General features: G+C 33.0%; 3 protein-coding genes across 8 annotated transcripts in view; 2 read left to right on the top strand and 1 right to left on the bottom strand.

The window, feature by feature from the left end:
* The window catches only part of Tnpo (transportin 1), a 30,791-nt gene extending 20,239 nt beyond the window's left edge, over positions 1-10,552 (bottom strand). For 2 of the 5 annotated variants that reach the window (XR_010734141.1, XM_066301942.1), the window contains exons 1-8: positions 6,753-7,132; positions 4,588-5,136; positions 4,224-4,526; positions 3,789-4,167; positions 2,892-3,391; positions 2,727-2,834; positions 2,332-2,677; positions 2,182-2,277 (exon numbers count right to left, since the gene is read on the bottom strand). Coding sequence is in view for 4 of the 5 variants with exons in the window: in XM_066301942.1 (XP_066158039.1) it covers positions 2,182-2,277; positions 2,332-2,677; positions 2,727-2,834; positions 2,892-3,391; positions 3,789-4,167; positions 4,224-4,526; positions 4,588-5,136; positions 6,753-6,857 (2,386 nt within the window). In the remaining variant the exon portion in view is untranslated. Of the gene's footprint in view, positions 1-2,181; positions 2,278-2,331; positions 2,678-2,726; positions 2,835-2,891; positions 3,392-3,788; positions 4,168-4,223; positions 4,527-4,587; positions 5,137-6,752; positions 7,133-10,448 lie in introns of those variants that run through there. The other 3 variants (XM_066301943.1, XM_066301944.1, XM_066301945.1) reach the window with 3 other exon arrangements.
* Positions 7,167-10,024, top strand: Rlip (Ral interacting protein). The gene is made up of 7 exons (XM_066301953.1): positions 7,167-7,373; positions 7,444-7,570; positions 7,633-8,064; positions 8,115-8,292; positions 8,509-8,820; positions 8,872-9,126; positions 9,201-10,024. The coding sequence occupies exons 1-7, from the start codon at positions 7,292-7,294 to the stop codon at positions 9,729-9,731; spliced, it is 1,917 nt and encodes a 638-aa protein (XP_066158050.1). The 5' UTR covers positions 7,167-7,291; the 3' UTR covers positions 9,732-10,024.
* A 750-nt stretch (positions 10,553-11,302) lies between the features above and the next one.
* On the top strand, positions 11,303-13,258 carry LOC136350370 (cysteine-rich hydrophobic domain-containing protein 2). 2 transcript variants are annotated; one of them, XM_066301964.1, is made up of 4 exons: positions 11,303-11,570; positions 11,727-11,854; positions 11,909-12,119; positions 12,178-13,258. In XM_066301964.1, the coding sequence occupies exons 2-4, from the start codon at positions 11,733-11,735 to the stop codon at positions 12,343-12,345; spliced, it is 501 nt and encodes a 166-aa protein (XP_066158061.1). In that variant the 5' UTR covers positions 11,303-11,570; positions 11,727-11,732; the 3' UTR covers positions 12,346-13,258. The 2 variants fall into 2 exon arrangements, with proteins under 2 accessions (XP_066158061.1, XP_066158060.1); XM_066301963.1 differs by having other exon boundaries at positions 11,311-11,638.
* The last annotated feature ends 14 nt before the right edge of the window (positions 13,259-13,272 follow it).

The following is a 13,272-nucleotide window of genomic DNA, read 5'->3' as shown; positions in this document are numbered from 1 at the left end:
GAAAACACAAACATGGCTGCAAAATAACAAAAACAGCTAGACTTTTTATTTTAGAAAACTTAGAGGATACACTGCCAACACAAAGTTCTTTCATTTTATCAACACTGTTTTCTTATAATATGGGAATTAAATGCATTAAAGAACAAGACAATATAAATAAACCTTTTCACAAGTTCTAATAAACGTCTATACACATTGTAAATATGTAGATATAGGTTTTATTTCTTCAAGTAGTACATGTAAATTTTGACTTTTGAAAGTACAGGGTGAGCCACGAAAAGTAGGCCAATGGTTAACTTCAGTTGCATTCAGTGCAAAAAAGTTTAAATTCCGAAAATCGTTTTTACCTAATTAATCATAATTTATCAGAACCAATAGAATTTATAATAAATATAAAACGAAAATCGGAAACGAAATACGCAGAGTGAAGAAAATTATATTATGTAGGTCTTGTCCATTATTCTGAATGAAATGAACTGAGTTTTTATTTATTTTCATATTCTGCATGAATTCTAAGTATTTTCTGTATAACATAGCTTAACATAACAATAGTTTCCATTACGAACTACAACCGAGATTATTTGCAATAAAACCTGATTGCTCACGATAGTTTTATTGTACTTGTCAAATACTTCCAAATATTCGGGATGTCTAATAATATCCCGAATTTTTATGAAATGAACACTGATAGTGATGAAAAATGTTTTATTTCGTAGACATTGGATGCATTTAAAAACTTTTGCAATTTCATGCCTTTCTTTTTGTGTCGTAAAATTCAGTAAAACTGATTATCTTCTACTCCGTTTTTACGTTTATAAATTCAATCTTACAATTAAGCCATAATGATGCTTATTATAGCAATTAAGCAAATGACATCGAGGTTTTTGTTTGTTTACATAAATCACATAAGTATCCAAAGAAGTGTCGCCTGTTTTCCAAAAATGCAATACACTGACTACGGTAGTAGCAATTCATAGATCAAAGCCTACATCGGCAGACGAAAAATCGCAATTTAACAGAAACAATAATCTCCAAAAATGGATATCAAAAACGCGGGGTTAAATCCGATATCTCAATTATATATCTGGTGACTCGACCGCCATAGGCTAAGTGGAGTTCTTTAATGAATTTCAAGTTAAAAATGTCTAAATAAATTATGTCCGGAAACGCTTCGTTTCCAAGATATATTTAATATTTAAAAAATTATTTTAAATATGCGCATGAAACTCTTAGTAGGTATGACTTTTTGTTTCAATTTTTCTTTTAAAGGAATTAGAAACCATTTTTTTAAATCTCAAAAACAGCTACTTGAGTGTCACAACACTAAGAGACTTTTTTTATTAACAATTGATAGAATATTAAAACAAAAATATTCATGCTGAAAAAAGTCACTGGCGTACCATTTTTTCTACTAAAAATATGTCTCCGTATAGTAATTCGGACACCAGTGGTACAAGTGGAAATCTTCTGATTTCTCCGAAACATACGCGTTAATTCTCTCATAGCGTGTCCTAAATTTCATGCGCATATCTAAAATTTTTTTTGAAATATTAAAAAACATAAAAAAAACTAATTGAACATTATGTATCTTGGAAGCAAACTGTTTCTAGATATAAGTAATTTTGACATTTTTCCCTCAAAATTAATGAAAAAATTCACCCTTACTCTATGATCGTCTAATCACCAGACACCTTGTATATATCGTGATATTATTCAATAAAATAATAATTATTTAAAAAACTGCATTTCTTTGATGTCTACTTGGACGATTTGTAATAAAAGGAATGTCTCTAAATGGAGACTTTTAAGCACACCTGAATCTTCGAAGTTAACGCCTTCTGTACCTATCAATATTCACGTTAAAATTTTAATTTCCTTAATTTCTCGTACAACCAATATTACTGGAAATAACTTCGGGCCCCTTTTGCTTATGCTCGAACGTGTGCTCACCCTGCACACCTCAAACTACGAGGGTATAGTTGTAATTCATCAGCTGAATATTCATCACTACTTTGTAATTATTTTAAATAGCGAATTTATGAGTTCGCAATCATTGAGTGAAATATTCTGACGAAGCTTCAATACTATTTTGATTGCTCTTAATAAATATAAGACCAGCCGGTACAACCATGCCAAGAAATATTGAATTTGCATGCTTCATTAAAAATAGAAAGCACTTACCAGTATTTTCTAAAAGAGTTTTTGGAGTGTCCGGTCTATTGATTATATCAATCAATTGATTTAAGAAAAGTGGTACAAACGTTCGAGTATCAGCCCCTAAAAAGCAAGCAACTCAGTCTACTGTCCATTAATTAATTCAAGAGCTTCTACCTAACTTAATGCTGATCTCCCCAATAGCCCATGTGGCATTATTACACACAGAAATATTTTCAGGATTAAGGTTTTGTCCTAAGATGGGTAAAAAATTTGATATGTGTGGTCTGACGTGTTGGAAGCACGCCTTCGTTAGGTCACCCAATAATGCAAAAGAAGATTGTCGCACTTCTGGCATTGTGTCTTGCATTGACATGTGCAACAAATGCATTATGCTGCTGTTTTCTACAAGCTTTTCTATATGACCATTTAGACCCTCTGCTAATCCTGACAGCAAATCTAACGCTACAATCATGAAATCCTTGTCTGGGGGCTCATATTGATCTGGGGTTTGCATATAGGCCTAAAAGTCTTTAATGCAATTTTTGGAAATAGAGTTAACTTTTAATTACCACATGAAGATACAGAGTATGTTGGACTAAGGAAACGCATCTACAATAAACTGGCTCGCAATAGGGCAGAAATCCTAATTGAAGAGCTGTTGCTACGCTCGACAGGCACTAAAGGAAAAAATATATATTGACAATTCCCTCATTCATGGTAACTCACAGACGAACCTCTAATAATGGAAATAAATCCTTGTCCTCATCTTTCAATACATTCCATTTATGTATTAAAGGAGGCATTAAGAGATTAATATACTCTGGCTTATTCAAATGACTGCCTACAGAGTCTGCTAAAGTACCGATAGCGTCATAAAGGATCAACAAATTTTTGTGCTGATACTTGGAAAACGCGAAAACTAAAGTTTCAAGAATAAATCCCAAATAAGGCACTAATTCTGTGCAAGCTTCCTCTTCCAGAGTAGCAAATGCCGAACAGGCCGCTTCCTGAACCCTTTTATTGCTATCTAATATCCTCTTTAAAAGCTCAGTCATCAAAGGTTTCAAATAAGAGTCATGTGGTTGATTTACTACCCAATGGGAATATCTACTTAGAGTCCAGCAAGTTATAGCTCGCACTAACGCCTTTTTGTCATTTAAGCAACCAATCAAATAAGGTATCAATTCCGATAAATGACTTATCATTCCCGACATGCAGCCCTCGGCGATAGCTCCTAAAATCATAATAAAAATTAAGAAAAGTTAAGGAACAAAAAATATAAAGTGAAAATGTATTTGGTTTTGATGTGTTATCAGAACATATAATACATTCATTTTGTTCTCGTTTTATACACATTTTAAAACTATTTCAAACCATACCGGGTAAAACATTCCATGGCCGACAAAGTCACTAGACGTCTTCCGCAATCTAAACTGCACACTTACTTTAATTTGCATGCAGATGGCGAAGTGTTCCACGTAAACAAATCAATTTGTACTTCAATATTTCAAAAACTATTTAAGTTTAGATAATGTCGATTAAAAAATGTCTAGAATTGCACATAGCAAAATCGCTTTCATCCGAATTATTTTCTATGTATTCTCTAAACAATCACAACTCTATATATGTACCTAAAGCCAAAATTCCAGATTCCTTCACATCCCATTCCCGATGAAAAAGCGTCTCTTTGAGAATTGGAATTAAAATGGGCAATAAGTCTTCCCTGAAAACGTTAGCAAGAACGTCCAAAGCCGCTGCACTACATTTTCTTAAGTTCCAATCTGAGAGAGAGCCATCGTCATCTCCATCTTCAAAATCTTCATCATCTTCTAGATTAAAATGGTTAATTTGAAAAACATTTTCATCAGCTTTCAGACATTTACCTTTATCACTAATACCATTCTCCGCGCCAATCTGGGTAGCCTTCATGGTATGGGTCTTAGACTTGTGAAATCTTGGCTTGATATCTTCTTCCTTGTCCGGAACGTTGTCATCTTCCTCCACGTCTCCCTAAACGGCTCGAACACTTATAAAACATCATCATAATTTACATCAATTTTACCAACCTTTAGCAAAATAATATCAATCTCTGAATATTTCATTCCCTTAACGAGAACTGGGATTAAACGTGTTAGGTGATTGCCAAGGACGCTTTTACAAATGGGCTGTTCTGCAAGACTGAGCCAAAATTCACATGCTTCTAATGCAACACTTTCGTCAGGATCTTGGGTTCTAACGAGCATGTATTCTATAATATTGTCAATTTGATTGATAAGTCTGTCCATTCGGACTTCCAAAAGCATGACCAATGCCCTGCAGACGTTTTTCCTAACTTCAGAATCATCATCAGTGGCAACATGAAATAAATTCTGTAGAGATAAACCACAGTGACATGATAAAATTTCTAAACTATTGGTAAGAACAACTTACTTGTAAAAATGAATCTATATGAAACATTAATGCTTGAGACCTTTGAGCAATAAATTGATTTACACAACCAATGGCATATGACCTTATTTTTGAACTTGAGTGATTGAAAAACTGCAGGAATTTGGGGATCAAAATTTCTAAAGGACGATTTGTTGTGTCTGTATCAAGGGCCTCAGCAGAATCTTCGCATATTTTCTGAAGCGCGCCAAATGCACCCTCACATACATTATAATCCGTGGAATCCAGCATATTACACAAGGCAGGTAAGAGTTCAGGCCATGAGGCCAAATCGCCTTTGCTGGCTACTGTCGTAATTAGAATACCTACAGTGGCTCTTATCAAAGGACTGGGATCACCCACCGCTTGCAGACACTCAGTTTTTATGTAATTTGTCACAGTAGGTTGAAGGGAATTGTAGTGAGTTTTTACATTATTTTTTAAAATTAAACCACTTAATGATCTAGTAGGCTCATCTTCACTGGTTAATTTGGTAAGTACAAACATTAGGTAGTTGTTGAAGTCGGGAAAATTGTTCAATTCTTCCAGTTTCTGGACAATTTTAAGGAAATTTACACGAAAAAAATTGCTTCCAAAAATAAACAGAGCAATGTGTTTTAATTGATTGAGGCAGACAGTCATACAAAAAATAAACATCCAAATGTAGGACTATAAAGACATGTAGATAATTCAGGACTTTAAGCTCAATATCAACTCATATTAACATATCAGGACTACCTACCTCAAAATATTTATTGTAAAACAGAGACTTTTGACCTAAATTGTTAATAGGGGGAGAACATTACCAAGAATACATGCAGGGTCATTTTATACAGTCAGTGCAATTGGAGCTACTGGGCAAGCAATTTACCTAGGTTAAAAAAGATTATAACATTTTAGGAGTAAAAATAATAACCCTGTATTTATAAATTACTAAATATTAATATTTTTAATTTTATATACTTGATGTAAGAATGGGATTTATCCCATAAATAAAAAAAGGCATAAAGGATGAGCTGTGTTGTGGATAAAGAAGGGTCCACATAGGTAACGGAGTGCATTGCATATTGAAGATAGTTTAATTGGTAATGGTCATTTACTATTTTATATGTTGAAAACTGCAAGAGCCCAAATGTTATGATTAAAATAGTAATGCCATTGGAAGTTATTGCAATAAAAAATTCTTCAAAAAAGCAAATTTCCCTTCTTCCATAATGACTGAAATAATTTTATTTTAATGTAGGTTAATATAAAACTTAAAAAATACTGGTATATGAAATTGGGGATGATTGTTCATTTGTTAAATAAAAAATTTCATTTATACATGTTGAAAATACAAATTCCGATGCCCATTTTTTTTTTAAGTTATAAGAAATAGATATACATCATGCGCTTAGGACTTTAAGACAGTAAGCAAATATAAAGGGTGTTCTATTTGAAATAAAGAAATTAATCTCACTTTTGGTGAAATCATAATTAGATATCAAATACCCATATGTTCAAGTTATTATTCTAAGAGATTAATTTTACCTCAAGCATTAAAAACACGACTTTTTAAAGCAAATAAATTTCTTGAGCAATAATTCCTATCATTTAATATACTTATTCTTTATAACTGGCATTATGTTAAAAATTACTCTGGCACAGAGCAAGGCTGAACCTAAAAAAATTTGTATTTAAATTGAGAATTTCCTTGTACAAGAGTCCCACATATTCCCACTATAATGGGTCAATAAGTATATACAATATAATCCTGTACATCAACATGTGAAATACAACTATTTGGCCAAAACAATCTTAAATACAAAAACACATTTAGTATCTTACTAGGACAATAAAATTAACTGTATTTAAAATTTATAAGTATGCTGTAAGACCAACATATGTAGATCTTGTAAGATCATATTTACCCAAGAATAGCCAGTTGGTCAGTACTTTCTAAAGATAACGCCACAATTCAATTGCCCAAATTTTGATTCAATCTACTAATGGATATCAGATAACATAGATTCAGTGATAACATGAGACAGCAAAACACTTTGTAAATAGTAGAGTAGAAATCTATTCCTAATTTTAATGAACTTTGAGAACAAACTTGCCCATTACATAATTGTGCCAGATTGAGGTCCGAGATTACATAAAACATGAAATAGAAGGAAAAAGGATACTAGTTGTACAGCCCTTTGGGTTGCTGTATCTGGAGATTGTGATTCTCTTAAAAGCGCGAGAATTTCTCTTAATCCTTCTTCTTGAGGTGTCCAATCCATTTTCATATCGTGCTTCTGATGACTTTACGCTTTCACAACATACGAATTACAGCGATTTCCGGAGAAGCATATAGTTAAACGGCTTTTCGCCAAAACGTAGAACCTACAAAATGCTTTCTACTTCTGACCGAAAATTGACAAATGTGAGATTAGCAAGAGGAAACGGGACATGCCGGAAGTACGATGGCAATTGTCAAGTATTTGTCCGTAGTCATACTACAATTGTTGCGAGAACAGGAGGGAATCGAATGGTGCTATTGGAACATAGAGCGTGAAGTACACCGATTCTGTCCACTGACAAGTTCATAAGACAATACTTTCGATTGTCAAAATACCAAATTTGACATTTAAAAAATAATAAAAACATTACAAAAAACATAAATAAATCAAACAAAATGTAAACCACGAATTTCATCAAACGACAATCAAAAACTAAGAAAATGGACTTTGATAGTCCTGAAGTAATGAAAGACTTTCCGGGTTTATATATGGCTGAGAAACGGAAAGGCAATGATAGCGACTGTAAGTATTGACAAAGGTGTTAGCAGATAAGATTAAAAATATGTTTGCGCTGGATTTTATATTCTCACAGATAACGAGGAAAATGAAAAATCATCCAAAAAGGAGATGATTATAGGTAAGAGAAAGGACAAGAAAGACAAAAAGGATAAAGACAAGGGCTATGCAGCCCTTGAAGGGGAAAGCTCAGATGAAGCCAGGTAAGCATAAATTATCTTAAGTCTTGTTTATATAAATTAAAATGGCATTTGTCACTTTTTAGTCCATGTAAAACAAAAAGGACAAAAGCATTTATTTTCACTAAGTCAAAGGATAAAGAAAAAGAGCATGCCAAAGAGAAAGGAGAATGTAGTGTAAAAGCCAAAACCAAGAAGAAAGTTAAACTAGGGTTTGGCAATAAAGTTGGTGCAGATGGGAATCAGAACATTGCTGACGCATTACCAATTTTTGGGGCTGAATTAGCCAGTGCATGTCAAAGAGGAAAGTGCCATGATGCAATTAACCTCCCACTCCCAATTAGGGAGTGTATTGATTTTGTGGAAATGGAAGGACTTAATTTTGAGTATGTCTATAAAACGAGTGGAAATAAAACAAAGGTACATCACATAAGGAAGATGTATAACAATCGTCAAACTGTGGTTCTGAAAGATTATGATATTCCTACAGTTACTAGTGTTTTGAAAACCTTTTTGAGGTAAGTTTAGAATGACTCAAGATAATTTAAAAAACCCAATAACTTTCTAGAGATTTGCCAGAGCCCATATTCACAAATGATTTGCTGATCAGATTTGAGGAAGCTGGTGCCATTTTAAATTACAATACTAGGGAAAAGCATTTGAGGTCTCTTATAAATATGCTTCCAATAGAAAACAGAGTTCTCCTTAGTTACTTAATAATGCATTTTCATAATGTAGTTCAGAGGGTAAGTTTCAAGTGGCAAACTATTGAGGAAGTTTTAAGTAAAATTGGGGATTTTTGAGGGAACATGGAGCATGACAGAAAGTTTTATAGAGATTATTTAAGAAACTCTTTGGGAAGTACTGGAGATTTAAAAAATAATATACAAAATTTTCATCAGTGGTTTACCCTTCAGGTCTTCAAACTGAAGAAAAAAAATCTAATTACTCTTTATTTTCAGGATCAAGTAAACAAAATGAACAAACAGAACCTAGCACAAGCTTTGAATCACACATTACATATTTCCTCTAGATTGTTGCAAGCCCTTATAACTCACCGGATTGATCTCTACCCTGACTTTCAAATAGTTAAGTATATTCCACCATTGGATGCAGCAAATGCCTACCCAGATGATCCGACTCTTATAGAACAGGAACTTCGCAAATTAGATTCTGCCCTGAATCTCATTCACTGGGAAATGCAACAGGGATTCTGCTCCAGTTGGAGACAGGATCAGCTTTGGGATGTTCAGAGAATCCAAACAGACCTGAAGGTTTGTTTTATAATGTCAAACTGGATGAAAGTGTGATAAAAAGTTTTATAGAGGAAACTAAAAAAAGAGAAAAGCCAATTACATCCCACAGTAGCTGCAGAAGAAATGGATGACGATCAGGCATTAGATTCACAAGAAGCAGAAGAAGATGTCGAGGAGGTAGAAGAGTTGGAAAGTGAGAACCCTTCAAATTATGCTTGTGCTGGTACAAGTCATAAAAATCAAGGGGGACAAGTTGAGACGATTCATGATGAAGCTGACCATGCTGAAACTGAAAGTGACATTAATAGTGAAGAAACAGATGAGGTGTATATATATATATATATATATGTGTGTGTGTGTGATGGAAGTTTCAACAAACTTAATTATTTGTTTAATAGGAAGGGTCTGAACTGGGTAATCAAGTAGCCAGCACTGAGCAAGAATATAAGGATGTAGAATTTCCTAAGAATTCACCATTAATCAACACAACAGAGGAACGGGTTTGTTCAGAGACAAACTTAATTACTGAAACCCTTAATAATGAGGAAGACACCAGCCCAGAAACTACTTTTGATCCCGAATATGCAGAACACCTTATAACTAATAGTTATTACAATGAAAAAATTAACATTCTTCAGTTTAAAAACCAACTTATGGCAGATTTAATACAGAGCCTTGAAAAGAATATAGCTCAGGAATACAAAGAAATAGATGAATATAAGAAAAAACTTGACGAAGTAACCCCAGGCAAGACATATAATGCGGTTAAAGTTCCACGGAATTTTGGTCAAGTACAAAAATTGTTGTACTGGGAAAACCACCTGCTGGAAATCAAGAAGCTTGAATTGGTAAGGAAAATTGTAGAATATGAGGAACAGTGCATGGATTTGAAATCAAAGGTAATGTGCCTTAGATGCACTCATGATTAATTTACTAGTCATAATTAATAAAATTGTTGACTTGTCTTAACTGTTATTACATTAACATTACATTAATATTGACATTATTCTAGGTAAATGTTAAGTCTCATTTGAAATGGAAAGTTGAGAGCCCTATGGCTTATTGTTGATATGTATTCTGTTAACAGTAATGCTGTACATAATATGAGATTATTATCAAGCTTATTGTTACTTTTATTAGGAAATTAATTTTTGTGCCAATAACTTTTCTGTATCTTCAGTTAAACTTTTCCTCAGAATATATTCGTTTTTATTGTAGTCAAGCAAGTTTGGTTTTGTTTTATTTAAGAAATTCAAAATTGAAAGTAATAGAAAGACAATAGCTTTTATAGACACGTTCGCGCCACTAGATCACTGTGGAACGCATCTCATTTAAATATGTTACTTTTGAATATTCCCATTAATACAAGTGATTCTAGTGACTTTAGTCCTACTAAGTGGTATGAATAAATAGCATTATTAATAATGCAAACATAGTGCCTTCAAAAATATAATTAGGTTATTGGCGCATCAGAATAACATTAATATATAAAATAACCTGTCTACATGGGAATCTGTTATTGCGCACATTGACGTAAGTAAACTTTGCCCTCGAAGGAAACCTGTGTTGTGTAAGGGCTAAAAGTAATATTTCCTCGTCAGAATGTCTTATGTCTTTAGCTAAATTTGCGATTATGTATTGAATACCTTCTATTCTCTTGGAACAGTGACGGACTGAGAAATCCTCGTCCTTTATCCTAACAGTGCATTAAACTTCAAAGCAGAAAACCGAATTTTATTCTATGAAACAGTACAGAAAACTGTTTTCGTTCACCTGAGTTATAGATCAGTATATCGATTATTTTTTATGACTTTTTTTTTTAGAGTGGGGAAAGATCAGTTCTACTCGGTTCAGCAAACGCATGTGCGTGTTTTGCTAAATTTTAATTACATTTTGTAATTACTAGACTATACAGAATATTTTATGGTAGCCCCACATTTAAGCCGAAATTACTCGTGAATGTATTGATAATAGTTAACGAGTGTATGCAATGGTTTCTTGCTCAAATTGCGCTTTCTCTGAACTTCTCAAAACAATTATCTAAATTTTAGAAGCATTCCTAATTTTTGGCATGCGCAGACTATAAAATAAAAATAACGGCAAAAGCTATATTGTCATCCCTCCCTCTAATTGCAGTTCAATGTCACCAACAGAAACTTGGTCATGACCACAAATTACGAACTATGCGAGCCACGTCTTAATATTCTCGTTTTCACCGCGAATCAGTTGTTTCTGTTTATGTAAAGATATTTTAGAGAAAAAAACGCTCTTGGCAAACAGGACCCAGGAGCGCATTCACATTGATGGTCAAAGTACCTCAACCGCTTTCAGTGAAGCAATTTGAATGAAGTTGGGATTCTGAATGGTCTAACTTCAACCAATTCGCCAGATACAGTCGGCATACACCCGACAACATGGTACTGAGGGTCAGCTGATCAATCAAAATGAACGACCATTAGAACAACTAGAGTAGCAATTCTTACGACATTGATAAAAACCGTTTTCTAACATCTGAAAAGAGGATATTTAATTTTTAATTAGAAATTAAGATATTTCTTTTATTTTCTATCTTATTCCAAACTAGTAGTTAAAAAAATACTAAAAATATTTATAAAACCGACGTGACGTTTACGTAGAGAATGTGTTTCTAGGGAACCCATAGTCAAAACAATACCGTTTTTTGGTTATTTTTTTCTTAAGTCTCAATAGTCATGGCCGCAGATACCAAAAACAAAATGCTTTACAGAAAAGCCTTGAAACATTAAAGGGTAAACAGCATTCAACAAGTCTTACAGTTTTAAACAATCACTAAAAATCCTTCAGAACGTCTACATATGTAAGTAAGGGTAAAAGACAAAGGACTTTTAATTACATATCTTTCGTATTTAGAGTAAAATTTTTGTTTCTCGCAAATATCATTCTAGACACACATGGAAGGTTTTGACGCAATATACTATGAAGAAGAAATAGAGAACAATGAAGAAACTGAACCTGCTGATGTCTCTTTGGTACCTGATCCTGTAATTATCCGAGGGGCTGGAAACATGACTGTGTAAGAGACCACATTCTCATTATATACCACTATACATTAATTGGTTCTTTTTAGTTTCGGCCTCAGTAATAGATTTAGCACAGAATTTCCCAGTAGTTTAGTTTCAAGAGTAGCTCCAGAAGAATTCAAAGAGACTGTCATGAGAATAAATGGCATCCTAAAGAAAACTTTGCCAGTAAACGTGAAGTGGTTATTTTGTGGTTGTCTTTGCTGTTGTTGCACGTTAGGGTGCTCCTTATGGCCAGTTATATGTCTAAGTAAAAGAGTAAGTTTATTAACTTATTACTTTGCTTTCAATATTATATGTACATATAAATTTTTAGACACAACATTCCTTGAATAAATTATTAGAATGGGAGAACAGTTACTTATATAACAAGCTGGGCCTACACTGGAGATTAAGCAAACAGCAATGCGATTCCTCTTCAATGATGGAATACGTAATTTTAATAGAATTTTTGCCAAAAGTGCCAATATATAGACCTGACTAGCAAAAAGAGCTTAACAGCTGTATGAGTTAAATCTTTTCCCTTTCACGTATTTGGAAAAGATTAGTTTGAATATTTTGCCCCACTTGAGGTCAAGATAAGAAAGTTCAATTTGAAGTTTAAAATAAGCCTAACTTGTGGTAAAATACTCAGAAGAATTCCTTTATGATTACTCATAATTTAGCCTATAAGATGTTTGCATGTATGTGATAATAGGCATATTGCAATTTCATTAAAGTATCATTATTTGAATTTGTTACTGAGCACATCTTATGTGGCATTTAAATAATTATTGTTAATGTTATGACTATTAATTTATAAGTTTATGGTTAATTTTTGATTGTTCATGTAAAATACCTATAATACTAATTTAGGTTAAATATTGTGTTTGATGAAAATATTTTTTCTTCATTTTATGATTTTGTGATTGCCAATTGATAAATAATTTTATAATTAGTAAGTATTCAATCCTTATTAATTCAATCACATAATGAATTTGTTTTAATTGCACAAAACGAAAAATTAGCAGCAGTGATATAATAGTAATGAAAAGCTACGTATATTGAACACCAGTTAACTACAAGTATTGTTCAATTTTTGTTCATTCAAATCTTGCCCACCATATTTCAACAAAATTAAGGCGGTTAATATTCATGAAATTAAATTGTATGAGCAAGTTCATAACACAACCAGCCAACACTTTATTCTTTCCATTCTAGTGTTAGAATCTGTAAATATCTCTGAATTTCTATCTGTTAATAAAATCTATCTAAAGGGATTTTATAACTAAGCAAAGTTGGTACATATAACAGTCGCAATGTAACTCATACTTAATATGTACAATGCTTGTTTGTCAAGGAGCGAACCGATTTTCCTATAGATACTATTAATAAATAAATACGTTTCATTATAAGCACACCTGCAGTCGGC

The sequence above is a fragment of the Euwallacea fornicatus genome, chromosome 3, assembly GCF_040115645.1.
Source record: "Euwallacea fornicatus isolate EFF26 chromosome 3, ASM4011564v1, whole genome shotgun sequence".
Taxonomy (NCBI): Eukaryota; Metazoa; Arthropoda; class Insecta; order Coleoptera; family Curculionidae; genus Euwallacea; species Euwallacea fornicatus.
Note: the sequence above shows the minus strand (reverse complement) of the source record. Positions and strands in the feature narration are given on the sequence as shown.

Coding starts and splice junctions, on each gene's coding strand:
- Rlip (XM_066301953.1), top strand. CDS start 7,292: ATGGACTTTGATAGTCCTGAAGTAATGAAAGACTTTCCGGGTTTATAT. Junction 8,293..8,508: donor TTCATAATGTAGTTCAGAGG/GTAAGTTTCAAG, acceptor CTTTATTTTCAG/GATCAAGTAAACAAAATGAA. Junction 9,127..9,200: donor ATAGTGAAGAAACAGATGAG/GTGTATATATAT, acceptor TTTGTTTAATAG/GAAGGGTCTGAACTGGGTAA.
- LOC136350370 (XM_066301964.1), top strand. CDS start 11,733: ATGGAAGGTTTTGACGCAATATACTATGAAGAAGAAATAGAGAACAAT. Junction 11,855..11,908: donor GGGGCTGGAAACATGACTGT/GTAAGAGACCAC, acceptor GGTTCTTTTTAG/TTTCGGCCTCAGTAATAGAT. Junction 12,120..12,177: donor TTATATGTCTAAGTAAAAGA/GTAAGTTTATTA, acceptor ATAAATTTTTAG/ACACAACATTCCTTGAATAA.